Source organism: Talpa occidentalis, unplaced genomic scaffold (genome assembly GCF_014898055.3).
Source record: "Talpa occidentalis isolate TD23 unplaced genomic scaffold, MPIMG_talOcc4v2.1 talOcc4.15, whole genome shotgun sequence".
In the NCBI taxonomy this organism is placed as follows: Eukaryota; Metazoa; Chordata; class Mammalia; order Eulipotyphla; family Talpidae; genus Talpa; species Talpa occidentalis.
Genome location: NW_023601543.1, coordinates 44,848,335 through 44,865,685, shown reverse-complemented (window position 1 = coordinate 44,865,685; position 17,351 = coordinate 44,848,335). Strand labels below are relative to the sequence as shown.

The following is a 17,351-nucleotide window of genomic DNA, read 5'->3' as shown; positions in this document are numbered from 1 at the left end:
AGAAGTCCGGTTCTAATTTGTACAGATGTTTTATAACTGTGGCACGTACTTAGAATAGAAACAGGAAAGCATCAACTAAAGGAAGGTCTCAATACTGTGTTTGACTGAATTCCTCTGATTTTATTAAATAGTACAATCTGAAGTGCTATTAGGCCTTAAGCAACTGGTACATTCCTAGAGTCTGGTCTACCCCCACTATGTTCCTACAGGGGCTCAGCAGAGATGAGCACCTTACCACTGCCAGCATTTCAGAACCCTCATTTCAGAAGGTGCATGCCAGAGAGAAGTAACTGTGGGTATCGTCCCAGAAAGGGGTAGTCACTGGCTGGTAAGGTCAGGAGAGAACATGAGCTAGCCGAGTGCTTTGTGTTCCTCAAGCCAGCACAACGGCCATGTGGTCTGCCAATTCTGTTCCAAGTAGGCAAATTCAGGTAGGAAAATTGCATCATCTTGTGTTACATGTAGTAGAGGGAGCAAGAGAAGGTTAAAATGCGCAACAGGGCGTCATGTGGTAAACAGGGAAGACCTAAAGACAAAAGCAAGTTAGAAGAGGTGGCTGCTCCCGTGCCATCATCTGGGTGCTGCGGCAGTTGGTGCCCTCTCTTGTCAGGAGCTGAGGAGAGGGCTGGGAGGCCATTTATTTCTGTTGCTTCCATTTTGCTAACATGGCTGTGTCATCGGGTGTAGGAATTAGCTCTCAATTTTTTTTGAACATATTAAGGAAATATTCTTGGTTTATAGGAACCAAGAGAAATTGCATACAATTTCCAGAAATTGATTTCTTTCCTTTTTTTTAGATATAAATGATCTCTGTCCATTTTTTGTCTTTTTTTTTCTTGCCTCTCATTTTAGAGGCAGGGTTATTTTGTGTCCTGTCTAGGAGTCAGTCACTGACCTGAGCTCCAGATTCTACCTCCTCTGGAACCTTGAAACTCTTAATTATTTCCTTTTATCTCGATTATTTTAAATATCTCTCACTTCATTAGATACTTCTCAGTTAAACAGTCCTGCACAGGTCATTTTCCTTAAACAAAAACCTTCTCTTGAACCCATCACTCCTTGGATCACTGTCTAGGAAAATAAAAGCAAATGCTTCCTTGCTATTCTCCCTGAAGTGTCATCGCCACATTTTCTGTGACTTTCTTTTACACATGAGAACTGAAAATTGGGCTGTGAATAGTTTTACAGGGGAGCCTTCCTCACACCATCAGGCACAATTAGTCACACCTTCACTGCTTTTCCTTAGCACTATTTTCACATTGCTATTGCAGTACTTAGCAACTGCAATTGTAATTTATTTGTTTACATTGTATTGTGACTTATCTCTTTGTATGTGTGCCTTCTGCTAAACCATGAGTCCCTGAAAGGAAGTGATCTTTATCTTCGTGTCCCCAGGAAAGAGTGTTTTATAATCGGTACCCAACAAATGTTGAGTAGCATGTTCCACTGGCACCTAATGCTCAATGTAAAAAATGATTCACTTATAGTGCTCCTCCTCCTGTGTTCATTATATAGTAACATCATCCAGTCATCCGAACCAGAAAACATGGTGACATCTTATATTTATTTTCCTTTACACCAGAATCCAATTAGTCACCAAGCTGTGCTAATTCCACCACCTAAAATTTTCTTAAATCTTTCCCTAGGCTTTGTATGCTAAGCTAAATATGCTGGTAGGAGAAAGACAAATGCCTGATGGTGTCACTCATATGTGGAATAAAGAGAAATAAAACAAAGAGTCCGACAAAACTAAACCAAAAACAAACCCTGGTAATCTGACTGTAAATCTGAGGTTAGGAGTAGGGGAGGGGCCCGATGTGAAAAACTATGGGTGCTTTGGTAGTGGATGTGGTGGGGTGACATACATCTTAAGAGGTGTGAACCTATCTATACCTCTGAATCATATACAGTGCTGTAAGCCAATGTTACCTCAATTAAAAAAACTACAAAAATAAATGAAAAAATTATGCCCTTTGTTTCAATCCTACTTCAAACTTGCCTGATAGTACAGAAGTCTTCAACCTGACCTCTCTTAAAAGTATCCTTAGTCATCTCATCAAAACACAGATCCCACCACGTCACTTCCGGCCCGTGACTCAGCACTGCCAAGGGGTAGTTCTCAGTTCTCCAACACGACACAGCTTCCTGTGGCTACAAGCACGGGCCCTGCAGTTAAACTGGCTGGTTTAAATCTCAGCTCTGAGAGAGTACAAGTTTGAGCAAGGCAGCAATCTCTCCCTATCTCAGTTTCCATATTTGTATTATAACTGTGAGGCATACAGAGGTCTCCATGGAAGGGACTTAGAATAGCATCTGATATATCAGCGCTTAGTGATGGTTAACTATTGTCAATATGATTTATCTAGCCTCATCTCCTCTCATTCCCTGCCTTCTAGTTTATGTTCCACCAATATTGCGTTGTTTATAATTTCCTAAAGGCATTGTGCAGTTTCTCGGCTGTGTGCCTTTCCATTACTGTTTCCTTAGCCTCCTGTGCTCTCACACACTTGCATGTTTGGTGCATACTCGGCTCAGACATCATCCTCAGGACAACCCTCCCTGCCCCCCACGTCCCTGCGCCAGTCAGACTAATTAGTTCTCTTCTGTGACTTTATAGCCTCTGTCTTAGTGTTGGGGTATCATTTAATAGAGTTAAAACTTAGTCTCTGTTCTTTGCTCAGCTGAACAATGCTGGGAGAAACAAAATAGATAAGAGCGGAAAGCCGATAGAGTTGCCATGGGAACCCGGCCACGGGTCCACATCACCCATAGGGGGCTACGGAGAATTCCGCGGAATGAAGAAACAGGGCAAACAGAACCAGGCAGGACACCTCCCGTATGGAAAGCGCGCAGAAACCTGATGTCCCAGCAGATAGCAACCAGCAGAGACCGATTCCCCAGTCATGAAACCAGAAAACGGCTTATAAAAGAGAGCCCCAAACTCTTAGCCCCACGCAGACCACAGACCACTTCTGTCTTGCCTGCTGCTCCTCTCAGCTGTGTATTCAAGCAATCCGCCTTTTTCTGTTCTCCTCTTGGGTGAATTCTTTCACCCCTGTGCCTCACCCCTATATTAAACTGCCACACTTAGCACTTATGAAGTCAATTAAGTGGTCTGTTTCTGTCCATCTCTCCTGCTGGGCTGTGAGCTCTTTGAGCAAAGGGACATGTCTTTTACTTCTTTGTTCTTAGCATCTTAGCATCATACCCACCAGCAGCACTAGGTGCTTACTAGTCTTTGTTGATCTGATTGCTTCCCTTTCATTGAATATTTAGGTATACACATTTCCGAAGCATTTGACTAGGAAAAGAAGGTCTCTCTCTCTTTTACCAACTGGTCTTTCCCTTTTCAATAAATCACACACAACATTGTCCACCTAAATGAGTCTGAAAACCTGATTTCTTCCTCCCTTCCCCTCACCTCTATATGAAATTTATTGGCATATTATGTCAATTCTACCTCCAAAATGTCATTCTTTTTCTCTCCACTGGCGCCATGGTCAACTCTCAACTGGCACCTACCTCCTAACCAGTCTCTATACTTCTACTCTTGTTACACACCTCTGCCCAGTTCACACAACAGCCGAGTAGTTTTAAAATGTACAGCAAATCATGGTACCTCTCCTGATAAAAGCTCTCAGTGATTTCCCATTCTGTTAAGAATAAGACCCAACTCCTCACCATGGCTTACAGAACCCCACAGGGTAAGGTCTCTGTATTCCTTTTGACTCCCTGTAGCCCTCATTCAATAGCCCCAGTGACACTGGCCTTCTTTCTGTACCCAGAACATGCCAATCTCTTTCTGGCTTCAGAGTCTTTGCACATGGTTGCACACCTTGCCTGGGACACCTGCCCTCTAATTTTTTTTTTAACTTGGCTAGCTATTTCTCACCCTTCAAGTTCCATCTAGCCTTAAGGTCACATCTTCAGAAAGACCTTTCCTGGTGACCCTATCTAAATCCCTTTGCTCTATCTCTGAACTCTGTGTGCTTCCATTACAACATTCATCACAGTTCATATTTATTTTTGCTTATTTTTTTTACTTGTATTTCAGTCTGTCTTCCTCAGTGGACTGCACATTCCACGATGCAGGGACCAGATTTACAATTGACCATTGTAGCCCCAGCACCTGGGATAGAGTCTGGCATATTGTTAACATTCAACAAATACTCCTTCAAGGACTGAATTACTTGAAAAGTCAATCATTCAATTGATAAAGCAGGAGGCTATATAAATTCTCTTTTTGGGTTCTTTAGTAACAAAACCTTTACAACTTCAGCTAACAATTCGATTGTTGAGATGAATCATCTTGCTCACCCAAGTGGAGATATATTGTTGGAGACCTTAAGCAAACAAGAGAAGAATATACTTTAAGACAGTCTGGTTCTTAGGTCATTAATGCTTGTGAGTGACTCAGCAGTGACGACTGTAATTCCTAAAATCTGGTGATTCTCAAAAGGGGGAGATTTTGCTTCCCCGCAGGTGACATTTGGTAATGTCTGGGTACATACTTAGTTGTCAAAACTGGAAGAGTTTCAGGGCTGTGCTACTGGCATCTAGTTTGTAGAGGGCAGGGATGCTACTCAGCATCCTATAAGACAAACAAAGAATTATACCATCAGAAAAGTCAATAGTGTTGATAGAAAAACCAAAAGAAAAAGGACTACAATCTGCTTTGTGAAACAGGCATTTGTTTGTGAGTGGTCAAATATAAGTGCTAGAGTTCTAGAGGATTTGTGAAATTCAATAATTGAAGCACCAAATAAGGTCTCTCATTTCCAAAGATTTATCCTGTTGTGTAGGGTAGTTTTCTGTTTGTTTGTTTGTTTTGAATAAATTATTCATTGATGGGCTTAAGGAAACTGTAGAATGCTCTGAAATTGTATCCAAAATTGTGTGATTGTAAGCATTTATCTGGGAGAAGGGCCCATGTTTCCTCATATGGGCCCATGGCCACCCAAAAGATTTAAAAACCACTGGTATGGAGACACCTTTGTGTTGTCTGGAATGTTTTTTTAAAAGCCATGCTTTGGGAAATGCAGGTTCTGCAAAATGCTTAGAAAGTATCCTGGAGGAGTATCCTGTAAAATGACCTTGGTAGACAACCTTTGTGGAAGCTCAGCTTGGTTTCCTCCTAGTTGTGGGGACAATACAGGTTCACTGGGATGTTAGAAGACCATGTGAAGTAATTTATATAAAGCCCTCCTGAAGTGTTAGGCACACCACGGGTGATTTACAAATGTTATTTTTCTTTTTACAATATTGTGAGGCTTGATTAAAATAATGCTTTGAGAACTAAATGAAGTAATGAAATGTATATGGCACATTGGCCAGTAGAAGATGTTTAGTGAATGCTTATTTTCCTCCTATGTGTTCTTTACAACTAAAACCTTAGGTCTTATCACTAAAAGTAGGGGAAAGAAGGTAAACCCAGAAATCTGAAAAATTTGACATTTGTTATTGGCTCTGCCATTTTACTAGCTAGTTCTCTGTAAGTTAATTTCTGAGTCTCACTATTCTTATAGGTTATCGTGGGGATCATGCCTACCTCCCAGAGTTGTTAAGAGAAATATCTAGCACATGGCTATACTTATGTGAAATATAACTGGTGCTAAATAAATAATAAATTCCTTTCTTATTCAAACAATTCCTGAATCCCACCTCTATGATACCTTCCTGCAATAGGAGGATGGTTTGCTGAATGCCTCATACTATAACTTCATCTAAATATAAAACTCAAATATAAAATTTCTAGCACTTGTTTTCACTCATACTTACATTATGATAAAAAGGATAATATTTCATTTAGCTATGTTTTAAGTGTTTTGTTCCGTGAGCTTTTAGTGTTGGCAAGGGCTGTTAAGCTAAATCCACATAACATTCAGTACAACAGTATCATGTTCAGTTTTTTAATTTATTAGGTACTTACCGGATACCTTAATAGAAGAATGGATATGACAGAGAAAGGAATCAGTGAGTTTGGCAATAGAACAAACATTTGTGCCAGCTCATTTTCCCACTGTGAGCTTGAAAGTTTTCCAAAGTTTAAGCTTTTTTATTTTTTTGCAGTGAGACCAATGGTGATATAAACTAATGTGATTTTTTTGGTAATGCATAAAATATGTCAAAATTTTAAATATTTGCATAACCTAGTGAATCAATATTTTCCAAATTATATGTATGTGTATATATTTATCAGATGGGCCACATAACCATTCAAAGTAAAAGATGATCAATGAATTTTAATATAATCATATATAACAAGTTCATTGATACAGTTTCAGATTCCACACTGCATTAAACTTTAAGAAACTACCCATTTGTATGGTGCTGGGAAAACTGGGTCGCTACATGCAAAAGAATGAAGCTTGACCACTACCTCACACCATACACAAAAATCAACTCAAAATGGATTAAAGAACTAGACATAAGACCTGAAACCATAAAATACATAGAAGGAAATATAGGCGAAACATTATGTGATATGCACATCAAAGACATCTTTACAGACACATCACCCAAAGCAGTGATAGTGAAGGCAAAGATAAACAGCTGGGACTACATCAAATTAAAGAGCTTCAGCACAGCAAAAGAGACAATAACAAAAACAAAGAGAAACCCCACCAACTGGGAGAACATTTTTGCACACAACACTAATGATAAAGGACTGATCACAAAAATCTGCAAAGAGCTGATGAGACTCAACAACAACAAAGAAAATAACCCAGTCAAAAAATGGGCAGAAGAGCTAAAAAGAAACTTCTCTGAAGAGGAAATGCAAATGGCCAACAGGCATATGAAAAAATGGTCAACATCACTTGTAATCAGGGAAATGCAAATCAAAACTACCATGAGATACCATCTTACACCAGTGAGAATGGCACATATTAAAAAAACTAGCAACAACAAATGTTGGCGAGGGTGTGGAGAAAAAGGAACTCTCTTGCACTGTTGGTGGGAGTGCATACTGGTCCAACCACTATGGAGAGCTGTGTGGAGATTTCTGGACCTACTAAACATAAAGCTTTCATATGATCCAGCAATTCCACTCCTAGGTATTTGCCCAAAGGACACAGAAACATCCATTCCAAAGAGCACCTGCACCCCTATGTTTATAGCAGCTCTATTTACAATAGCTAAGCTTTGGAAACAGCCCAAATGCCCAAAAATAGATGACTGGATCAAGAAGATGTGGTACATATACACCATGGAATATTACTCAGCATTCAAAAAAGGTAAACACATGCAATTTGCAGCAACATGGATGGCGTTGGAAGGGATCATGCTCAGCAAAATAAGCCAGAAAGAAAAAGAAAAATACCGGATGGTCTCACTCATGGCAGGAATCTAGAAAACTTAAATAAGGGACCAGGAAAATGAATAACTATAAGAAAGTGAAAATCAAAATCAACAAAAAACTATGAACCAGAGACACTTTTTGGGGGTGGGAGGCGGGAGGGGAGGGATTGGGGTCAGAATGGGGGGTTGTAATTGTATGGGGAATATAAAAATAAAATTTATTATTAAAAAAAAAAGAAACTACCCATTTGTAGAATTTTGGTATAGTATAAAAGAGGAATATTCCAGTTATCTGTAAAGGTTATTAAAATATTCCCCCCTTTCCCAAAGACATATTTACATAAAGCTGTATTTTCTTCATATACTTGAACAAAAAAGAAATAGCAAAAGACATTGAATGTAGAGGCAGATGTGTGAAGTCAGTTGTCATGTATTAAGTCAGACATTATAGATATATGCAAAAATGTGTGAAATTTCTTTTTATCTGGGAAAATACAGTTTTTTATGATGTTATTTATACTAATATATACTGGGTTTATTATTCTTATATCAATGATATAACATTATAGGGTATTATAGGGTTTATAACATATGCAAAAGTAAAACATGACTACAGTACACAAAGGAAGGAAAAGGGGAAAATGGAAGGGTACCATATTATACACAAAGCAGTGTGATACTATTTGGAGGGAGACTATAACAAGCTAAAAATGCATAGTGTAAACCCCAGAGCAACCACAAAAAAAAAAAAAAAACCAAAACAAAAAGGTTATAGCTAATAAGCAAATGAAGACAATGAATGGAATCCTAAAAAAATACTCAATTAATTCAAAAGAAAGCAGGAAAATAGAGAGAAAAGAGCAAAGAACAGATGGAACAAATAGAAAACTCACTGGAAGATGGACTTAAACAAACAATTCATTCAAGCCCAAGTAAAAGGCAGAAACTCTCAGACTATATAAAATACATGAAGCCAAAACTGACATAACTGAAAGGAAAAATAGCCAAATTCCAAATCGTGGTTGGAGACTTCAACTCTCTCAGTATTGACAGAATAAGCAGAAGAAAATAGGTAAAGATATAGAAGATGGAAACAATGCTTTTAATCAACCTGACCTAGTTGGTGATAGAAAATATTATCCCCAAATAACAAAATGCACCTTCTTTGCAAGGTTCACACGAAACATTCACCAAGATAGTTTATATGCTGGGCCATAAGATAAATTTCAATAAATACAAAAGTACTGAAATCAGAGCATGTTCTCTGAGCATAACAAGATTAAATTAAAACTAAAATAAATGGGAAAAATCTGGAAAGTCAAGTGTTTATTAGAAATTTTAAAAAACCCACACTTCTAAATTGCCCATCAAAGAGGAAAATTAGAAAATCATTTTAATCAAATGAAAATGAAAAAAAAATTAAATTTGTGGGTTACAGCAAAAGCAGTGCTTAGATGGAAATTTATAGCTTAAAATGTTTATATTAGAAAAGAATAAATGCTTGAAATCTATAAACTAAGTTGCTTTTATAAGAAACTAGAAAAAGAACTTAAAACCAGTGTAATGTATGTAGAAAGAAGGAAATAGCAAAGATATGAGCAGAAATAATAAAACAGAAAAGAAAAATTAAAAAGCTGGTTGTGGAAACACACAGTTCAATAAAATTCATAAATTACAAGTTTAAAATGATCAAGAAAAAGGGAAAGAAATTAGCAATACTAGGAACAAAAGAGGGGATATCACTGTAGATCCTACAGACATTAAAACAATAGTAAGGGTGAATGGGAAAATTCCTTGAAAAACAAATTATCAATACGAAAGTAAAAAGAAACAGGAAATCTGAATAGCTATATACCTCTGAAGGTAATTAAATCAATAATTAAATACCTTCCCAAAATGATAATTCCAGGTTCAAATGTTTTCACGAGTGAATTCGAGCAATCATTTAGGTAAGACATAATATCAATTCTACATAAACTCTTTCAGAAAACAGTGGAGACAGAGATATTTTCCAAGTAATTTTTGGTCAGCATTTCCCTCATATGAAAACCAGGCAAAGACATTACAAGAAAAGAAAACATCAGGTCAACATCCCTCATCAAGACAGACACAAAAATCATTGACAAAATTTCAGCAAACTAAGCAATATATAAAAATGATAATATAACATGACCAAACAGGGTTTATTTCAGCAATGCAAAGTTAGTGTAATATTTTTTAAAAAGCAACAATCAATGCAACTTGCTGTACTAACACAGTAAGAGGACATCATGTGATCATTTAAATAGATGAAGAAAAAGCATTTGACTAACTTCAGTCACTTGTGAGAAAAATTATCAGTAAATTAGGACTAGAAAGGGACTTCTACAATCTAATAAAGACACATAAAAATATCACACTTCGTAGTGAAAGATTAAGTGCTTTTCCCCGTGATTGGGAACAAGATAAGGATGTTCACTCTCACCACTTCTATTCAGCATTGCATTGGAGGTCCCAACCCATGTAACAAGGGAAGGAAAAGAAATGAAAGGCATGAAGATTATAAAGGAATAAGTAAAGCTCTTGATTCACAGGTGGACATGTTTGCAGACATGGACATGCTGAGGAATCTACAAAAAAGTTACCAGAGTTAATGATTTTAGTGCTGTTAAATTATTCAAGATGAATATAAAAATCAATTGCATTTCTATTTTGCAGCAACAAATAATGAGAAATTAAAATAAAAAACATCATTTATGACATCAAAATCTTGATACACTTAGGGGTAAATTCAATAAAATTTGTGTAATACCTACTCAATGAAAAGTATAAATTACAATGGAAAATTAAAAGACATAAGTAAATGGAAAGATAGAGCAAGTTTGTGCACTGAAAGATGAAATACTAGGATGTTATTTCGCCCCACATCAATCTATAGATTGCCCCAAAAGACTATTTTACATCAGTAACATATACTGATATATAAACCTACTCAATTTTTTCAATGGCTACCTATATTCTCTCATATGAATGAGGCACAGTTTATCCAGCCAGTGTATCAAAAGCAGTCTGGTTAAGTAAATATTTTTTGTTCACTAAATTTTGCTGATAAATCTACCTGGTGATTTGGGTATATGCATATGTATATGTACATAAGTGTACATGCTATGCATGCCTTACTCTATCCTAAATCATTGGATCCAAGCAGTATTACTGGATTTATAAACCTTATTACATGGTATGGATAATTTGCTAAATTAGGCAAATTGGTTTTTTTATAGGATTCCATACCACCTTTGGACTTTCCCTAAAATAGAGCTATCTGGGCCAGTCATATGGACCAGTCCAATGCTCTCAGCTTTCCCACCTGGGTCCTTCTCTTTCTCCAGCTGGGATTGCCTCCTTTTCTTTCTTTTTTTTTTTTTTAAACATTTTAAAAGGGCAGGTTTATTAGGAAAAGGAGAAAGAAAAAGAGAGGCACCTGCATAGGCACAGGCAGCCAGGAGAGCTGCTAGGATTGCCTCCTTATTCCATGCTTGGCCGACCAATTTGGATCCCCAATTATTGTGTTGGCACTAACTCCACATTCACTGACTTTATGGCAATACTGGTTTTGTAGCTCCTGAGCGCTTGATTGAAATCTCACCACTCTAATCACTTCTAATACTTTCTGGTCTTAACTTTCTCAACTCCCTTCCCTTTATAGGCAATCTGGTGTTCTCTCCTGGACACATCCATTTCCTTCAGCTGGGATACCCCTTGCAAAGAATGGGTAGTTGGCACTGAGGTTAAACTGCTTCCAGAAAAAGGTTAGATTAATGCTTCCAATTCTTCCATCTTAAAAATAGAAGTTTTCCAACGTAAATGTTGAGACACTTACTACTCAAACACTCATTTATTCAGTTGTTCATTCAATGAATGAAGACCAACTAGGTGGGTGGTTAACACTCTGCTAAAACTCTGAGGGGGAATGGAGACAACGAAAACACAGATGATCAAATGAATGGTACAGACTATAAGTGTTATAGGAGTGTATTTGAACCTCTTAACAGTTCTGCCTGTTGCAATCTTCCATGCCCTAGCAGGTGAGCTTTCTAAAAACCAAAGCTCATTTGTTTTCACAGAAAAAAAGCATCAGCTCTTTGGCACAGCATTCAAGACTCTTCATAATCTGGCTCCAATTTCCATAAAAGCCTTAATCCTTTCCACATCTCTCACAAACCCTATGTCCTACACATGTTGAACTTCTCATTTCTTCCATGAGGTACCAGGTCCTTTCCAATCTCTATTTCCTCAGCCTAAATTGCTTTTCCTTCTTCATCTGGCGAACTCCCAAATCAACCTTCAAAATTCAGTTCCGAGTCTTGGTGAAACATTTCCTCTCTGCTCATCTCTTAGATTTGTACACACTGTTCAGTTGCCTTTACTACACAATGAGATTTGTGAGGACACCGGGTTTGTCTTGTCTTTGTACCCTTGAATTAAGGTCTTAACATAACCCAGTAAGTAGTAGGAGCCCAATGAATACTTGTTAAATGAAGGAAGGCAAAAGTGAATGTGAAGGAAGAGCTCAAAGGACCTTGATATATTTAGGAAAGGGATTTTTAAAGGTACAGGGTTTGAACTTGCATCTAGAAAGACAATAAAGAGGGCATTTGGAGGGTGGAGTAAACCTAGGAGACAGAAGCACAAAAGCCCAAGCCTGAGAGTGAAGGCAAGTGTAGGGGTCAGCCAGACTGCGATTGACTGTGGCACAGTCTTGACCTTTCATTGACTACATTTCTGAAAATATTTTGTATATTCCTTTGGACCATTTTTACATTTGCTGCACATTTCCACACCTTTTGGTTCTTATTCTACTCTGTGCTATGATTATTTGTGTATCTATATATCTCCCCAGCGCTTATACTACCCTCCCTCCCAGGCTGCCCGAGTAGGGGGTGTGGTCTTAATGTCTTCAGATCTTACACAACACCCAGCATTAGAGCCTGGCACACAATGGGTGTTCAGCAAGTATTTTTTTTTGATCTACCATTTGTTTATCTGATTATAAAGGACCACAAGGATATTTGTGTGCAACTATGTATTGTGGCAAAAACTTTATATATGCCTTCACACTGCGTAGTCTATTTTTGGCAATTTTCATTAAAATGTTATCTTATTGTACCTGGAAGGCTGTCATTTCAATTTTCTTCTTTGTTCCTTCTTGGATGACTCAGATCTCATACCAGAAGGATATGACAGAAGGGATTCAAAAAAGGTTTGGACAAATTTATGAATGACAAAGTCATAAATGTCTGGGTATAAGAAGTTGTTAGGAGCATGCGAAGCAGAAGGACAGAACTTGCATTTCAGAAGTGCCTATAATGTGCCAAGAACTGTGTGTTAGGCACTTGACATACATTATATCTCATGTATCTGGCAGGATATGTTAGTATAAAGACAGGATGTGTCTAACTATAAGACCCAGCCCACATATCCATTCGGATGCACAGCTACTCCAGGTACCAAAGGCAGTATTCATCTCTATTAATTTTTTATCAGACTTTTAATACAGTTGAATCTATGGATATACATTGTTTCCTAGGAACAGAACACTCATTCTCAATTCAGACCTCCACATCTTACAACCCTTTTTTGACATAACTTGATCAGTTTTTAAAGTCTCAGTGCTGTAAATTACAAAGCAATCTGAGATATTCCCACAGCAATAAAAACAATCACATTTGTGAAAAAATGTAATTTGTTCGCTTACCTTTATACTTCATAAAGCTTCCAAATACTGAATAAAGGTAAGTCAAGAAAAGAGACTTCTATTAACCCTGACACCAGCAAATTGTCTCAAATTACAGCGTTCCTTCTATTTGTATTTTAGGCACAATGAATGGTTTTTCTGAATTACATATTATACCTCATCTGTGGTTGGGAGAAAATTGGAAGGAAATTAGTTTAAGTTGTTTCTAATTTTTAAAAAATAATAGTAACTTTAAAAAGCACAGTGCTCCCAAGTGTACTGCTCCTGCATCTGGCAGGAATCAAAACATTATTAACAAAGTACCATCTCTACTCCTCGGGAAGTGCTTGCAAAGGTGGGGCTGCATGTATTCGTTCACTATATGAGCCACAGTCTGAGGCCTATAGCTTCACATCCTGATCTTTGGGAACATGCTTCCTGCTAGGTGTTGGGGTAGGTGGGAAAAGAAAGGGTCCACCTTCCAATAAGGGATTATATGCGCACTCATGTGTTTTGGGAAAGCTAGAACACATATCTTTGCTTCATAAAACAGAGAGCCCATCTCATACAGCTAAAGGAAATAGCAAGGGCTCAAATGATTGTTTTGTATTTTGGATGGTCCTAGCCCAACCTCTGTGTGCTACTAATCACTGGATAAATACCAGACCTGTTTTTGTGGTGATTATGTGTTTCTCAGATTTTACATTAGTCAAAGAAAACTAAGAGACCAGAACTACCACCAAAGAATACAGGTGTGACAGACCGCCTCTGGGGCCTTTTAAAGATAGATAGAGAAACCGGTTTATACATTTAAAAAATTGCCCCTTCTTTATTGAGGCTAGGGGATGGAAATACACACATATTCGAAAGAGTTCTTTGTGTGAACAGGTGACCCCTTCCCACAGTCTCTGTAATTAATTGAGAAATTGAAGTTGGTTGGCCTTTGAGATCACTTGTAAAAAAAGGCAGAAGGTCTTGGATATTTTGGAACAAGAGTCCACTATTCTGCCAAGACAGTGTGTTATTGTTATTGGAGTGTCTCTCAACAAAACGGTATTGAGTGGTGAGGACATGATTTTGATTAGGTGGAATGACTCAGCTCTTCCCCTTAAAGAAGAGAGGACTTGTCAGAGCCTTACTTACCTCATGATCTGGGATCTCAGAGGATAGTGTTTTCCCTAGGATGACCCCGGTCAAGTATGTCCAGCATCGAGCTGTGTTGGCAAGGTTATAGCCTCCTGTCTCCATCAAGAATTGTGAAGTTAGGAGAGAATAGTCACAAAACAGCAGGAGAGGGAAGGGAGTGGGTAAGAAAGGAGAAAAAAAATGTTTTAATAAAACAGCTAAAAAGACAACTTCAACTTGCAGAATTTTATCCAAACAGCCTTCTCTGATACTTTAAAACCATCTAGTAGGCAGACCTTAGTGGACCAGTCAATCAACAAAGCTGTGTGGAACTGGGACGTCCAAGACCTACGAAGATTAAAGAGGCCCTCACTTCTAAACAAATATGCACCCGAGGACTCCAAATTCCTCAATTCCATCGAGAGCCATAGGCCAGTTTGAGATTCCCGGAACTTAAGGTGACATATCCAATGTCAAGGACTCTGTGATGAATTTTGCAACAATTCAACAAATTGACTGCTGGATGTGATTTGTATGCTAAAGCTATTGGCAGATATAGCCCTAGAAACATCCAGGAAAGAGAAAAGGAAAATGCTGACAAAAACAGATTTCCTTCTTTCAATATCAGCATTCCTTCTCTCCACAAAAACACAGGCCTACTGGCAGAGATCAAAGAGAATGAGATGAGGAAGGAATCGTTGACTGACTCTCTGACCCATTTCATCGGGTCCTGTCACAGTCACCCAGCAGCCATATTATACTGGCTAATAATCAGCATATTTTTGTGCTGAATAGATGTGTTCTGCCATGCAAGCATCAGAACATTGGCCTTTAGCTAAATTCCAAGAGCACAGGGATAAAATGGAATGATTTCTTAACCTCAGTGTAGCCCGAAGAAAATAGAATCTAGCTTATTTTAGGCAGGTGACCATGTAATTCATTGTCCAAAATGGTATACTTATGAGTAAGTGGGGACACTATTAATTACACTGGGATAACATGTATAAATTGGGACACGTGGTCACTCTTTTCTTGAGGCTTTCAACTCCTTGAAAGGTCAGGGATGCTGAAGTTTCTCTAATGTATCTTTTAGGACTCAATGGATTCTACTGAAACTTGGGGATGTGGCCATCTCCACTCATTGTCTATGTGTTATTTGGGGTTAGGAATTTAAGTGAAATAATACTGATATTACTTTAAACACTGATGATGTGGAAAATCTGAATTTATAAAATTGACTTATTGGGTGTAATTATTTAATTTCAGGAAGAACCACTATAGGTTTTGTTTAAGTAGTAAGCTCTCTCTGGTGCACATACAATATGATAGGATCTGCAGAAATTCTGCTCATGCATAGGCCTTTTCAGGAATGTACATATTGCATAAGAAGAGTTACTCTTAAATATTCAGAAGCCAAAATTTAGGACTGACAAAAGCAATGAGGTTTTCAGAATGCTAAGTAAAGACAATAGCCTTAAACAAAAGTCAAATTCAAACAGATATATGTTGTGGAAAGGTCTCTTTTTCCTTCCTCTTGGCCCTAACAATATCATAATTACCATCCTTAGTACTGTCAAGGAAAGTAACATGTCATCAATTTTTTCTTTTCCCTGGCTTGAAGTTTCTTACCAGCTTTTCATAAAAGGTTGTTTCTAGTAACCACCTTTAATTTTGGTCCCTATATTATTTGAAGCTGCCTAAGGCCCAGGCTTGCGTGTTTGTGCTGAACATGCACTCATCTTCATAGGACATCCCCAAGGTCTCTTTCAATTTGCTTTTCACAACAGGTTAACAAAACAACAAACTATAGTTATTCCATAATACAAATATTTTAAGCTTAATCTGCTTGACCAGGTGATTTTAACATACAGTCCATTCATCCAGTGAAATATAGATTGTGCCAGGTAAATAGACAGATGATTCCAGGCAAGGCATCGTCAAAGGTAGTTGAGGTTGGAAAAGACCTCTTTCACAAATGTGTAAATGCTTCTATTGAACTTGCTGTTGGTGAAGTAATACAAAACATCAGAACATACTGAAAGCCAGGATGCCTAAGAGGCGCTGAAGATCTTTCAATTTTGCTTTGTGATCACAACTCCATGCGTTTATGGATGGAGGAGAAGTCACTTTTGAATTCAGCCTCAATATTTAACTAATTCATGTGTTTGCTACTAATATATGAGCAGGGTTAAGATTTTAGTAGTATGTTTCCAAAAGATGATTATTAGAATTGAGAATTAAAGATTACTTTGAGAGAAGATGGATCAAAGTCTCCCGGGATTAACATCCTCTATTCTTTTTTTTTTTTAAAATAATAAATTTTATTTTTATATTTCCCATACAATTGCAGCCTCCCCATTCTGACCCCAATCCCTCCCCTCCCGCCCCTCACCCTCCAAAAAGTGTCTCTGGTTCATAGTTTTTTGTTGATTTTGATTTTCACTTTCTTATAGTTATTCATTTTCCTGGTCCCTTATTTAAGTTTTCTAGATTCCTGCTATGAGTGAGACCATCCGGTATTTTTCTTTTTCTTTTTGGCTTATTTCGCTGAGCATGATCCCTTCCAGCGCCATCCATGTTGCTGCAAATTGCATGTGTTTATCTTTTTTGAATGCTGAGTAATATTCCATGGTATATATATGTACCACATCTTCTTGATCCAGTCATCTATTTTTGGGCATTTGGGCTGTTTCCAAAGCTTAGCTATTGTAAATAGTGCTGCTATAAACATAGGGGTGCAGGTGCTCTTTGGAATGGATATTTCTGTGTCCTTTGGGTAAAGACCTAGGAGTGGAATTGCTGGATCATATGGAAGCTCTATGTTTAGTAGGTCCAGAAATCTCCACACAGCTCTCCATAGTGGTTGGACCAGTTTGTACTTCCACCAGCAGTGCAGAAGAGTTCCTTTTTCTCCACACCCTCGCCAACATTTGTTGTTGCTAGTTTTTTTAATATGTGCCATTCTCACTGGTGTAAGATGGTATCTCATGGTAGTTTTGATTTGCATTTCCCTGATGACAAGTGATGTTGAACATTTTTTCATATGCCTGTTGGCCATTTGCATTTCCTCTTCAGAGAAGTTTCTTTTTAGCTCTTCTGCCCATTTTTTGACTGGATTATTTTCTTTGTCGTTGCTGAGTCTCATCAGCTCTTTGCAGATTTTTGTGATCAGTCCTTTATCATTAGTGTTGTGTGCAAAAAATGTTCTCCCAGT

The 17,351-nt window shown here is 37.9% G+C and overlaps 1 protein-coding gene across 1 annotated transcript in view; it reads right to left on the bottom strand.

Annotated features, from left to right (window-relative positions):
- The window catches only part of HDAC8 (histone deacetylase 8), a 210,412-nt gene that overhangs the window by 76,955 nt on the left and 116,106 nt on the right, over window positions 1-17,351 (bottom strand). The window contains exon 9 of the mRNA XM_054695891.1: window positions 14,156-14,250. Coding sequence (XP_054551866.1) covers window positions 14,156-14,250 — 95 coding nt within the window. The remainder of the gene's footprint in view (window positions 1-14,155; window positions 14,251-17,351) is intronic.